Below are 13,963 nucleotides of genomic sequence, written 5' to 3' on the forward strand. Positions count from 1 at the left end.
TGTGGCAGCTGCCACTAGCATCTTGTGGCAGCTGCCAGCATTTCGGAGCGGATTCCGCCGTAGTTTAGCCTTTATGTGTCGTTATTTGACATTATGTGACAATGCATTAAGGTCATTGAAGGCATGACTGTTGGTAGTTGTTATTAGTTTATTGAAAAAAGGCAGAATTATAATGGTATGGCCACTTGTTTTTGTCAACAAGCTAATTGCGGGCTCAGCTGCCACGGTCGTGGCAGCTGAGCTTGCAACAGGAAGTGCCTCTACTAGCTGCCGCTGCCACGACTTGAGCCAGCTCCTACTGCATATTCCTGACATTGTATTATTACATGCTCTATTGCCCAAACGAGTCATCACTATCACTTCCGGGCTGTAACTATCACTTCCGGGTCAGAGGTGACCGCGCAAGTTAAAAACGTTATTAGCCAAGACAGACTCGGTGCGTTTCGATAAAACGCAATACAAAGTTGTTAAAGTGCGACTTACAGATACCGTGTTGTAACTTTGTATCCGTCGTAGCTGTAGAGTTTGGTTAATATCCCTGAAGAGGCTCCACTCATTGTTTTTTTACTAGCTGTTTTATTCATTGTGCACTAGCTTAACGCTAGTTAGCGTACCAAGTCACTGCTGGTGTTGTCAACGGTAACCTAGCAGCCGAAGCGTCACATCATGGAAACCTCAGGATCACTTGAAATGTTAGCCTGTATTTTCAATCAGGGACATGTTAGCTAAATGATGTTAGATAACTAACTTTACACACTTTGGTTGAAGTATTTAACTACCATAAATCACAACGTCTAGCTAGCTAATTCATGAACACGAGTTTCTTGTAACGTTAGCAGTTTGTGGACAAACATTAGATTAAAACGCTCCCTTAACGTCGTCACAAATGTAACTGCCGCTAGTGAACTATCTAAACTTATTTAAGTGATAAACAATAAGGCTTATGTTGAGGACCACGGTTTAGCCACAGCGTCCTAACTACAATGAGCTAACTAGCTAATGTTAGTTTTCACTTATTAGTTTAGCTAACATAGCTAGTCGTCTGCTCATTTCCTGCTTGGATCTTTACAAACGCGCTATGGCCAAGATGCCTGCTGCTCTTCAGTGGGACAAAGTGACAAGGATCGACCCAGCCAGCCTCCTTGATTTTGAAAAAAACCAATTGGACGAGGTCATCGACATGCTTGTTTTGGTAATTTTCAATGCTTAACGCCAATATGAATGACATCTCTAATATTGATTACAATTCTGTTGTTCAGGTGCCCAACCACCAAATTCTTCTCTGGTTTCAAATGAACGTTATAAGTTGAGTAATGTCACAGTGATGATGTTGATGTTCAGCCTTGACTACTTGCATAAAGAAAGACTCCTGATCTGCTGATCTGAGATTATTGGTCATGGTATCACAGCTCCTTGCTCTGTGGCGTTGTCAGCAAAATGCACTTAACGGATTGATTTTGCTTTGATTTGACTGCCCCCTCTTTCTGTGGTCAGTGTTAACCTGGCTGTCTTGCATAGCAGGGTTACATCTAACCTGGCTATCTCACATAGCAGCGTTACATCTAACCTGGCTATCTCACATAGCAGCGTTACATCTAACCTGGCTATCTCACATAGCAGGGTTACATCTAAGGAAAAGCTTTAATTGTGTGTTGCTGTCATGTATTTTTATACCTTTAAAAAATATATATATGTATAATTTAGTTCCACCTCTGTCACTGCTTTGCTCCAGGTTTTTGTGCTGTTTCGTAATGTTGTTATTATGAGTTGAAATGACTGCATTTTACTGTTTTTCACTTCAAACCATGAAGACAACAGAATGGGAGGTGAAGGGTAAAGCTCCAGAGAAGGTTATTCAAGTCCTCAGATTGTTTCAGACCATGTTGAAGGTATTGAGTATTCTTTTTGCTATATTCTGATATCTCCCAGACACATAACAACAACCCCACTAGTATAATGTATTTCAATAAGAAAGAATATTTACTTTATATTGACTAACTTCAGTTGTTATTGTTGTTTTATTTATTGATCTATTTTGTAAGCATATGCTGCTTGATATATTGCAATAAAAACAATTTAGGTAATTTCAGGCGTAATTGTCTTCTCTTCCTCTGCCCGTTAGATCAAAGACAGAGAAGCTGCTTTTGGCTCCGACCTTCTTGATCAAGCTGGAGAAAAACATGGTAAAATTGGTAAGCCCAAAGAATAAGTTTGGTTGTCAAAATGTTTCATATGTTAAAGTTTTGCTATCAAAGAGCAGGGTTTACATTGTTGCTCATGTCTTCTGCACTGTAGAAAATCAACTCCTCGCCAAGGTGTTGAGGTTGGAACAAGAGCTCAAGGTAATGCTGCTCAGCTTCTCTCTGTATTCGTCTGTACGTCTGCATACCTTCATACGGTTCCTCGTTCTCTTTTATCACTGATGACTGTCAGTACAAAAAATAACAAAACGCATTATGTGTCTCAGTGGAAATCTGGTGTTTTACTTCCGGCAACTGTGCCAAATCTTTTAGCCAATCACAGAGTGTGACCCTGGCTACAAAGGGATTTGTTGTGGTGACTACTGAATGACAGCGCCTAAGAAGATTACAGCTAATTCCTTGCATGCACACAGCCCATTACTTCTAGGTTCAACTTGATTATTATGCCATGTTTAGGTTTGTATGTAATGAGACTTGGCACTCCAACAGTTTAGCACGCTAAGATAAATGTAATCCTTGTTTTAGGACTTGGTAAGGACAGCGTATGCATGTATTAGTGTTGTGAACAGATGGCGGTGGCGATGGCAGACTAAGAGGTTTCTTCGTGGGGGTTGTTTGGGTGTTTGTTTGTCTTGTTTCCGGTCCAACCGACTCAGCAGTCCGGCAAAGGGCCAGACAACCGTTTTCTGAGGGATGAGATTCGGCAGCTCGAGGCCCAGCTGGAGCAGAGGGAGAAAGAGTTGACCCAGTTAAAGAAAGAAATGGGCAAGGCAAAGCAAACCAACGAGGAGGTATGAGCACGTTACCCATAGTTCCCACACATAGCACAGGACCATGGATTCCTCCACATATTAGCTCAATAAACATTTGTCGAAGTAATGAGCTTGACATAGCATGACATCAGCTGTATGTCCCTTTGGAATGTTCATGCTATTTAGGACCATTATTTTTGGCCCCTGGTGTTATTCAGGGAAAGAGATGGTGCACGTGTTATATATGAAGATACTCAAGTAATTCATAATTTGTTTTAACAAAGAATTTAAAACAAAAAATAACATTTAGTTAAATGTAGTGCAAGTGCATATTTACATTTTTATTTTTGCATTTTTTGACTTCTAGTCACATTCCATTGATTAATACACAGGACAATAAACTGGAGCAAGGCAACATGTGCATCTGTAACATATGTCTGTTGTGCTTCTGGGGTGGTTGAATTCAAACTGCGTTTCTGCGTTTCTCCCCGTTTTGTTTTTCTAGTTGGTCGTCCGAGCGGAAGAGGCTGATGATGTGGCCAAGAAGCTGAAGAGGGAGGTATGTGGCAGCTGGCGCAACATCATAAGTCAATCCAACATATATCAATACTAGATTTGAAGCTTGTGTAGTCTCATGTGCTCTGGCATCATTTGCTCACATGGATGCTTTCCCACGTTTCATCATCTCTCTTCATCTCTTTCCATTCTGTCGGCAAAGATAAAAAAGCTGAAAAAGACGGTAAGAAATATAGCTTGTGACGCAAGAGTAGGTGTTAGCTCCTCAAAATCAGTCGGATAGTATTGTAGTTGTATAAAGGTACATGGAGTATATGGAGTATACATTTTAAATATCTCTTTCCAGGTGGTCACTTATTGCACATGTATTACCGTACTGGCTGCTGCAGAATTGTTATCATGCTATTTTGCCACAGCTTTTTATTGAACCCCACAAAAGGTAAGAGAGAGTGTAAGGTGTCCGGTAGGGACCTTGTTAGAGTTTATAGAGTGTTTGTATGTATATCATAACATACTGACCAGAGAGGATTCAAATACATCACCACTATACAGTGTACATACTTACTAGACCTAGGCGCATGCATTAAGTGTACTGTATGTATGAAACATACTGTAGTTTCCTGCTGTTCCAGTATAACGAGACGTGGTAGATTTCCTAGTAGTGGAGTATATTTGAAATGCATTTTAAATGTAAATTCAATGAAGTAAAAGGTTGTCATGCTAAGAAATAAGAAAAACTACAGAAGTGAGTTATTCCACCGTCATGCTGCTGTGTGGCATGTGATGCTTCCAGAAGCTTCCTTCCAGAAGCTGGAACCAGAAGTTTGCTTTCTGATCCAAGCACGAGACAAATCCGTTGTTCATTAATAAACGTAGAGTGTTGAGATGAACGTGCGAGCACAGGGCACCGGACCCAGTTCTTTTTCTCAGACTGATTCTGTCCCTCCTGCACCACAACAGAACGAGCAGCTCCAGCAGGATGTGGACTTCTACCGCGGAGAGCTGGACCAGAAGGAGCCGCTCGCATCCAGAGACGAGAACGCTGAGACCCAGAGGAAGCTCAACTCGGCCAACCGACAGCTCTACCAGTACTTGGAGGACCTTCAGGTACTTGACATCTATTTGTCTACTAAATCATCTGGTGAATGAGGTAACAGACCACTAGTTAGAAAAGCTGGCAACAGTACCAGTACGGTAAGGACCTTGGCGATGGAAAAATGTCTGTGTACTGCCGAAAACCAGCGTTGTTTTTCAATTATACATTTTCTACCACTTATTTATACGGCTTCATCTGTTTTTTATCACCTGCATTTTTCACTGCTGATGTGAAGGAAGGTTTTATTTTCATTTATATTTTTATTTTATTTGGCGTCCATTAGCGAGCCGAGGATGAAAACGCACACCTGAAGACACAGAACGAGCAGATGCAGAAGAGCCTGGAGGAGTCGGTGAGGGAGATGGAGAAGATGACGGACGAGTACAACAAGATGAAGATCGTTGTACAGCAGACGGACTCCATTATGGACCAGCTCAGGAAAGAGAGGGATCACGCAAAGCTGCAAGTAAAGAACCTCCTCGAAGAACGTCTTTTACTTTTCTTATATCTGTGTGTCGAAGATATATATTTTTACACCTGACGCCGTTTATCATTTCACTGCAACGTTAGCAAAAAAGACCGGCATGTATGTATACACTTGGTTGTGTGTTTGATGTGCAGGTCAGAGAGCTAACGGATAAGCTTCATAGCGTGACTGAAGAGGATGACACAATTATGGTAGCAGTCAACGCCAAAGTGGAGGAATGGAAGGTGAGTGTTAATCAGGTGCTCTGCATCCAGTACTCTGTCACTACCGTGGTCCTGTGACACCTTCAGGGACAAATATCACACTTGTACACTTGTAGCATAGGCAGGGGCCGTCACATTTGCAATATCATGCAGGGAACTACTAAGACGAGGGCTGTGGCCTCTGTGTCGCTGTTTCAAACAAAGCTGATGGTACGTTATTGGACTAATTTGCCATAACTTCACAGTTCTTAAGAGGTGACTTAAGAGGCAAATTGGAATGCGTACAAAGGACAAACTTTCTTGATTCAGCTCCTGTGACTAACAATCATGTAAATGTACACATCATTATGCTTTTTTGCCGTCGTCATGACCCAGCCATTGTGCCCACATGATCTCTTCCTCCCATGTAGAGAGTGCTCTCTGGGAAGGACGATGAAATTCTGGTGTACCAGCAGATGATCCGCGACCAGAGGGAAAAGCTGCGGTCAGCCCAGTTGGACCTGGACAAAAGCAACATTATTGCCTTGCAGCAGGTCTGTCCCACAACTAGAATTAAGAATTACAAAGAATGAATTCTCTTTAGAGCACCTCGCCGCACGAAATGTTATATCCATGGAAAAAAACATTTGTATCACTTTAACATGGAAGTGTTATTCATTTCAGCCATGTGCTTATGGAAGGAAGTGCACTGAAGTAGTATTTGCAAATACAAACATTATTTGACTCAGTTCTCATTACACTAAATAGCTATGATTAAAAATATCTGGTAAACAGCATCATGTGTGCTGTCATGGCAAATATGTCAAAAAACCTCAAACACAACAGACAAAAATCCTTATTCTAATGTGGAAAGTTAGTTTTTTTTGTACTGTAGAGCAGGTGGGTTAACTGTCATTTTATGTTCTTCCATCGATCTGTCGTTTTTCCTGCTTCCTGCTTTCTCTCGTTGCCTTGACATGCTTTATCAACCTGTCATCCCTTCCATCTCTTTATCGCTGCTCTGGGCCAGGTCATATTTGAGCTGTGCAGCGTAAGTTCAATCTGTGCTGTTTCTCTCAACCTTTTTTTTCTTCCCATCTCATAAATTCCCTTTATGATGAAAGTGCAGATGATGAAAGTGCGCTGCAGCTCTGCTCGGGTCTTTCCCCATAAATTCTCCTAATTTTAAATTGTTGGTGAATGTCTTAAAGGCCGTCCAGGAGAGAGATATTCAGGTCAAGATACTGAGTGAGCAGGTGGAGCAGTACACAGGGGAAATGGAGAAGCACACCCTGCTCATCGAGGAGCTAAAGATGTCCACAAGGAAAGACAGAGGTGGGTCGCTCGCTGTTTATGATTCCTAACTGAGAAGATTGGTACAAAAGACAGTTGTGATGTAAAATGATCTTAACACACATTATTTCAGTTCTGACTACTTCAACACACTGGGATGTCCCAATCTGACCTCGAAGATCAGTATCCGGGCCGATCAAGGCATTTTTTATCGGCCGATCCCTCGTTCTACGTCAGCTGCCACACAGCTGTTCTTACTCCCGAAGCGTTCAATCACAGCAACAAGTGCATCCGCCATCAGCCCTCCAACTGTTTCTCCTCCACCTGCATGAAAACAGCACACACCATAAACAACAGGAAAGCACAGCATGAGACGCTTTCCATACGTTATGTTCCTATTTTATGTGCACGAGGCTCCTTTCAGCTTAGTGCTAGAGCCTCTCGCGTCCTGCTGTCATCTGTACAGCGTGGTGTTCCACTGCTGACAGCACAGACGGACAGCAGTTGGGAGCAGACGATAATCACTCCCACCACGCCAAGTGCAACAAGAGGCCTGCTAGCAGGAAGCCAAGAAGAGTCATTTATTGATGTTGTAGACAAAAACAATGTGAATGGGAGAGAGATATTCCGGCTAGACCAGCGGTTCTCAAACTTTTTCTGTCGCGCCCCACTTTGGAGGAAGAAAAATGTTCATGCCCCACTGCCACAACAAAATTGGAACAAAATGGTCCATGTTGAACTTTTATTGAAATAACATTTTGTGACTCCTCCGTCTGTGCTTTTTCAAATAATAGAATAAAGAAAATTGCAATCACTTTTAAGCAAACCAGATTACTCCATCAGACAAAAACAAATACAATGTGCAATCACTTTGTTAGAACAATGCAAATAAAGTTATATCTGTGCAAAAAGGAACTACAATTTGGCAAAAAGCCTCCTGTGGACAGGTGTTGTAAATTAGCATTTCGCTTCAAACACTGAACACAGTGCATCTGGGCTTTGTGCATAAATGTATGTTACAATTCTAATGCTACTGTGATGTCCATATCAAATAAAATAAACATAACATTATTATGAGATAGTAAGTCATTATTATGAGATGCTAAGTCATTATTTTGAGATAGTATCTCATTATAATGACTTACAGGATCTGTATTTTTCCTCACAGTGGCGGAAACGGGCTTCCATACATTTCGCCATGTATTTATTAATTACTTAACAAAAAAAAAAAAATCTGCATTTCCCCCTGCGCCCCACCTGTAATACCCCACAGTTTGAGAACCACTGGTCTAGACGGACACACGGCCAAAAAGATTACAGAGAGGCGTTGTTCTTTTATACTTTATTTAAAAAAAGAAATAAAACATTAACAAACAGGCCTTTTCTTCTCAATGCAATGTGTTTATATCTAGGAAGATAATGGAATCAGACTATATCAACTAGTAGTGTAGCTTAGCATTAGATCTAAGTTAGCAATAGTATCACCCCTACACGCCAAATTAGTCATATATCAGTTCTATCTCAGCCTTTTGCTGAATTAAGTGTGAACTATAGCTTATGACCTGTGTCTGCTAAAGATAGGTGAACTTGAGCTCAGTATTGAGGTCTGTAAAGTTACTCATGAATAATTCCCATTTCTTGTCCAAGGCCTTCCATCGTCCGTGCAGCAGAGAAAGATGGAAGAGCTGAAGTCCAAGCTGGAGGCTGCAGAGCTGAGAGCAGTGGAAGCAGCGCGGGTGGTAAAGCTTGCAGAAGCTCATGCTGAAGAGAAAGACAAAGCACTCATTGAGGCCTCAAACCGCTTGAGCCAGTATGAGTCTGTAAGTCTGCAAACAACTCCTCTTTCTCCTTCCTTAATGTTTGGCTTACTTCAAGGATTTCTTTTAAAAACCCAAATCGAATGAATTGAGACTTAAATTCCTAGAAGCAGAGCTTACGTTTTTTTATTCCTTGTCCATTGTTTCTTTTAAAAGACATTGAAATGACTGTGACTATGGTGTGATCAACGTGCAAAAAGAGTTCACGTCGAAACGCAAAGCGGGAAAAAGACTTTATTTTTAATGGGCGAGTAATCACAGCACTGTCTCTGTACAACAGGGCATTTATGGCCTGGAAGCAGCCATCGCAGAGATCAAAGAATGTAAAAATCAGATTAAAGTGAGAGACATTGAGGCAGAGGCCTTGACCAAAGAGATCAACCAGCTTGAGATGAGAATCAATGACCTCATGGACGAAAACGAGGATTTCCGAGAAAAACTAGGTCGGTTCATTTTTAATATCTTCTTTGCCCTTCTCTGTCTATTTAGTCACTGACGTCAAAATATATTATTGTTTATTTGGGGCTTTTTGTATGACTCTCAAGGTCTGGAACCAAAGACTGAAGTGGATCTCACAGCGTTCAGGCGAGCAAAAGATCTCAGGCAGCGGCAGTACAAAGCGGAAAACCAAGTCCTCACCAAAGAGGTAAAGACGTGCGATCATAAAACCACTGTGTCGTCTGAGCAGCTCTCACCTCGCCGCTTGATTTGATTCTCTAGATTGAACGACTTGAGGAAGAGAGACTGGAGCTGAAGAAACAAGTCAGACGCATGGTGAAGGAAAGAGGTGACACAAAAAGTTGAACTACACCAATCACATTTGTTGTCATGTATGCATTAAACTTGTCTGTTAAAAAAAAAAATTCTTAATTAGCAGCCCGAGTTCTGACTCAAGAAATCACTAATGCAACAAGTATTACAATCGCATTTCTGTCTTTGTCTTGGCTTGAAAACTGAAATCTTAAACCGGAGCTTCTGGAGATTCATTTCTCACCTGATATGTTATGATCCACTAAAGCTCGGCACGATACCAGATGAATAAATCCCCGTTGTTATCAGCTTTGCCGCCACCTTTACTTTTAGGGAGCCGGGAATGACAAGTGCGTGAGAGTCAACTCCTCTTTGTCTGGAGTGAGACACACCTGGTGGAGATCTACACTCCACTGAGCGCACTTTTCTAGTTTGCACATATTTTGAGATATCTCCCTGTAATTAAATTTGTGCTGCTCACTGTATTAAAATATGTTGTTTTTTTTTTTATCACTGCTGCAATGCAATGATGATTGATTTAAAACATCCAACGGCAACAAGTCATTCCAGGAACTGTGTTCCTATGAAAGCTCTTGACAGCTAGTGAGGTTATCTTGAGTAACAAACGACATTCTCACTTTACAGTGGTCTTATTTAGCATTTGTTACCGTTTTTAAAAGTGTTATACACGCAGACAAATGTGCTTTCACATTGTGCTGTTTGTGAAGTTAACAATCCGCCGTGTTTCTAGGGATCCCACAGTCCAGCCTGCTGCTGGAGGAGGACATCAGGCCCGGCAGGACTGTGCAGCTGAAGCAAAGCAGCACTTACACAGATGAAGAGATCCGACGCAAAGTAAGCTCACGACTAACGACGCCATTTCCTGCATGTCAATCAAGGCCCTGTGTTTCAAAGAAGAGCGATTTCCTGATGGAGCCAAATTGATTTGAGAATACTTCTAATAATAATTTCTTTGTTATCTTTGCGGTGACAAACTTTACTTTGCAGAATGAGTACCTGGAACAAGAGCTGAGCAGTAAGGAGAGAGAGCTGGACCTTCACAAGACCCAGTTCCACATCAAATGTAAGTACAGCCCTGCTGTCCATCCAGTTACACATGGAAATCTTTTAAAAATATATTTAGCAGGGATTATTATTGCAGTTTTTAAGGGTGTTAAAGACACAGCTTCACTGATATCGTTCCGTGCTGTGTGTAAACTCGTAGTGGACGAACTGTCAGAAGTGAAGCGAGACCTGGAGGCTGCGCTGAAAGACGTGCTCCATGCCATGAGGACGAATCAAAAAACCACTCCATCTGCCATCGATATTCCCAGTCTGGAACGGTTGGCTCATGTAAGTGTCTCCCATGATCCAAATCTGACGTTAACACTGATACCCTTTTGAAGGCTACGGTGTAGGTTGTAGCCATATACATTTTCTTTGGGTACAAGTTGTGCTTTACTTTGCTCCAGCACTCTGTGTCGTGTCATAATGTAGTGGAGAAGGGCCACAGAGAACAGCTTAAAGGAGTCGTACGTCTCCTGATAGAAGTAGATTTGTGTTAATCTACAAACAAAACAGAAACACACTCCCAAAGAACAGATGTTTTCCCACACTTCAAATGTAGCCGAAAATATAATGAAGTAGTTGTTGATCCGGTGGCTTATTTTCCTGAAATAAAAGTATCTTTTTTCAGACTACTGACTTCATTCATAAAGAAAATACTACATTTATTGCTAAATGCAGGTCTTTTTTATTTTTTGTCCACTGTTTTCTTGGAACTTTTCACCTCACAGTAAATTATCTAAAACATATTATATGTATAGTTGTTAAGTTCAGTTGTCAAATGTGTATTTTTCACTGAAGCGTTTCACGCCAGCATTTTGGTTGATTGGTAGTTTCCGTGTGTGTTTATGCATTCAACCGTGGCACTGGACTCAGCACTGCAGCAGGGAACTGTATCATTATATCCGTCATCAGGTTTTGTCTGTTCAGACCTGAATTTTCATGAAAGGTTTTTCTGGGTGTTTCCAAATATCTGTTGCGCTATTCCAGGTACTTTTCCTCTGTCAGTTTCTGTGCAAGCTGTTCTGTTTTCTGTTTTCTTGGCACTGATCTAATCAACGTCCCTTGAGAAATTTCCGTGAGTACGTGGTTAAAGGTGACTGAAAACAAAAGCCTATTTTGCTGACTCGTCCAATATCGGGTCTGTGATAGAATGAAATGCAATTTAAGAACATAATATTTAACTGTTTTAGATAATATCGGTTAGTTTTAGATCATATTTCAGTCAGATTACTGTTTCATTACATCAACATAACAGATTCAATACGATGCTTCATTGTCCTGGTAGGAAAAAATGGTCTTGGACTCCAACATGTATTCGTATTAGTTTGTTGCACAATAAGTGCAACAAACTAATACGAATACAATAAGTGCAACAAACGAATACGAATACAATAAGTGCAACAAACTAATACGATAAGTGCAACAAACTAATACGAATACAATAAGTGCAACAAACGAATACGAATACAATAAGTGCAACAAACTAATACGATAAGTGCAACAAACTAATACGAATACAATAAGTGCAACAAACTAATACGAATACAATAAGTGCAACAAACTAATACGATAAGTGCAACAAACTAATACAATAAGTGCAACAAACTAATACGAATACAATAAGTGCAACAAACTAATACGATAAGTGCAACAAACTAATATGAATACAATAAGTGCAACAAACTAATACGAATACAATAAGTGCTAAGTGGAAGGCTCAGGGTAGTACAAACAGAGCGGATCAAGCAAAAGGCAAAGAACAGCGTTTGTTGCACTAGGGTTCTTTCCATAATGGTGTCAGTTTCGAAAACAATCACTTTTAGCGGCTGTACATTGACGGTGGGGAATTGCCCCGAGCGAAAACATTGCAGCCAGTTTAGCGGCTGATTGGGTCTGTTATTTATCTTCCAATCTTTTTATTGGCATTTCAACTGTGCTCATCCTCCATATCACAGGCTATAGATGTCAGCAGCATGAGCGGGCAGTCTGAGTCAGCCCCGCACCTCAACTCCCAAATACATCAGCTGGTGGGGAGAAACCAAGAACTAAGGCAGGAACTGAAATCGGCCCGGGAGGAAGCAACCAGCAGTTTCAGTCAGCTCGCCAGAGCCAAAGAAAAGGTATTTTTTCATGTCCAGATAAAGACATGATGCTGTTGACAGACAACTTGACAGTTGTTTGACATAGTAACTTCTCAATGTAATCTCCTTTTGGCGATATTGCTTCCTTTGGCAGGAAAACACATCAGTGTTGTCCACCTTGTCAGGTTTTTATGGCGAAACATTCAGAAATGATTTGTCGAAGTCAAGCCGTTATGCAACTCTGGTTATTCAAGGCTGACAGCAATTTACAGCCGTGCGTCGAAACGTTTTTTCCTCCAAATCAACAGAATATTGTTTTGCATGGAAATAGACCAATTGATATGATAGAGATTTATAGAAACGGTGGAAATATCGAGCATTCCCTCAGTCTCTGACGGTAATTAGCGTGACTGGAACAGTGTTTCTCAGAGCACTGACGGCTAAATGTTTGTTGGATCCTCGTTCTTGTTTCATGTGAAAGTATTTCCTCAAGGTAATCATCGTGGCTCATCTTAAGGTTTCACTCTGTTACACCAATTCCTTCTTTATGTCTTTTGTTTCGGGTCTTTTACTTTGTTATTCCGTTGTCTGGTTCATTGAGCTCTCTCTTAACTTCTGTCTTCGGTAGACTATGTTTCACGTTGTCTTTATTTGAATGACACCGGTAATGAAGTGAATCAGCTGATCGTAATTTTCCTGTAATGCCTTTTGTTCTTGCACGAGAAACAGACTCGTGCTGAGCAGTTAGAATTGATGCTGTCCTGCTTTCTGTGTGAGCCTCTGATATTAGAAGTGAACTTGGGATCTATTGTGATCGACAAATTACATTTTTAGTGTGTTATTTATTTGTCTGTGCTTGTCAGCTGAGCCAGCTGGAAGGTGAGTTGGAGTTGTTCAGGAGGTCGGGCAACCAGGGAGTTGTCCTCCGACCTCTGACCCTCCCCGAGGGTCTGGGGCCCAGCAGCACTGAGGTCATCAGTTCTCTGAACGAGTATGTCGTTGGACTTCTTCAGGTCAGTTTAACTGTCAACTTAAGACCTGGGGGTAAAAAAGCTGTAAATCACCAATACGTCTCAACTATAAATCAAACATTTGATACTTTCATTAACTAGGAGCTCAAAAACAAGGAGGAAGAAAGCAAGAAACTCGCAGGAACGCTGGAGGAATACAAGGAGAAGTTTTCTGTTATCAGCCACCAACAGGGACTCCTCTATAAAGAATACCTGAGGTTAGTCTAACAAGGAGGATCTCACAGGTTGCAGCTGGTTTGTAACATTTCGTGCAAAATGAAAGTTTTGATTGTGTTTTTGCTCAGTGAGAAGGCGGAGTGGCAGAAGGAGAAAGAGACATTTACAGAGTTGAAGAAAAAGCTGGAGGAGCAAAATCAGGTGGATGCTGTTAAAATCCAAGAATTCAACGTAAGTCAAATGCATGTTTATTGGGTTAAAAGCAATTTACAATGTGCCTGTCATTTCCACACACACACACACACACACACACACACACACACACACACACACACACACACACACACACACACACACACTACTGTTCTAAGATAGTTTAATGTTCAGGACCTACACTATAGAGCTAGATGTACCAATGTCAAATGTCACCAAAACTCTTCTGCGTCCCTGTTGTCCGACTTCCTCCTCTTACTTAATAAATGTGAAAACACTCGTAAAGGAGGCGGACCACTCGCTCTGTCTCCTAGTGTAAA

The 13,963-nt window shown here is 41.2% G+C and overlaps 1 protein-coding gene across 1 annotated transcript in view; it reads left to right on the top strand.

Annotated features, from left to right (window-relative positions):
• Nucleotides 1-1,068: 1,068 nt before the first annotated feature.
• Nucleotides 1,069-13,963, top strand: part of cep290 (centrosomal protein 290) — a 32,749-nt gene continuing 19,854 nt past the window's right edge. The window contains exons 1-22 of the mRNA XM_079288778.1: nucleotides 1,069-1,192; nucleotides 1,812-1,889; nucleotides 2,123-2,192; nucleotides 2,296-2,342; nucleotides 2,861-2,992; nucleotides 3,459-3,512; nucleotides 4,430-4,576; nucleotides 4,849-5,031; nucleotides 5,187-5,276; nucleotides 5,666-5,788; nucleotides 6,446-6,569; nucleotides 8,175-8,347; nucleotides 8,625-8,787; nucleotides 8,890-8,990; nucleotides 9,065-9,131; nucleotides 9,846-9,949; nucleotides 10,103-10,178; nucleotides 10,320-10,447; nucleotides 12,118-12,282; nucleotides 13,107-13,256; nucleotides 13,356-13,471; nucleotides 13,559-13,661. Of these exons, the coding sequence (XP_079144904.1) occupies nucleotides 1,079-1,192; nucleotides 1,812-1,889; nucleotides 2,123-2,192; nucleotides 2,296-2,342; nucleotides 2,861-2,992; nucleotides 3,459-3,512; nucleotides 4,430-4,576; nucleotides 4,849-5,031; nucleotides 5,187-5,276; nucleotides 5,666-5,788; nucleotides 6,446-6,569; nucleotides 8,175-8,347; nucleotides 8,625-8,787; nucleotides 8,890-8,990; nucleotides 9,065-9,131; nucleotides 9,846-9,949; nucleotides 10,103-10,178; nucleotides 10,320-10,447; nucleotides 12,118-12,282; nucleotides 13,107-13,256; nucleotides 13,356-13,471; nucleotides 13,559-13,661 (2,508 nt within the window). The 5' untranslated portion in view covers nucleotides 1,069-1,078. The remainder of the gene's footprint in view (nucleotides 1,193-1,811; nucleotides 1,890-2,122; nucleotides 2,193-2,295; nucleotides 2,343-2,860; nucleotides 2,993-3,458; nucleotides 3,513-4,429; nucleotides 4,577-4,848; nucleotides 5,032-5,186; nucleotides 5,277-5,665; nucleotides 5,789-6,445; nucleotides 6,570-8,174; nucleotides 8,348-8,624; nucleotides 8,788-8,889; nucleotides 8,991-9,064; nucleotides 9,132-9,845; nucleotides 9,950-10,102; nucleotides 10,179-10,319; nucleotides 10,448-12,117; nucleotides 12,283-13,106; nucleotides 13,257-13,355; nucleotides 13,472-13,558; nucleotides 13,662-13,963) is intronic.

This window comes from Melanostigma gelatinosum (assembly GCF_949748355.1).
Source record: "Melanostigma gelatinosum genome assembly, chromosome: 1".
Lineage (NCBI taxonomy): Eukaryota > Metazoa > Chordata > Actinopteri > Perciformes > Zoarcidae > Melanostigma > Melanostigma gelatinosum.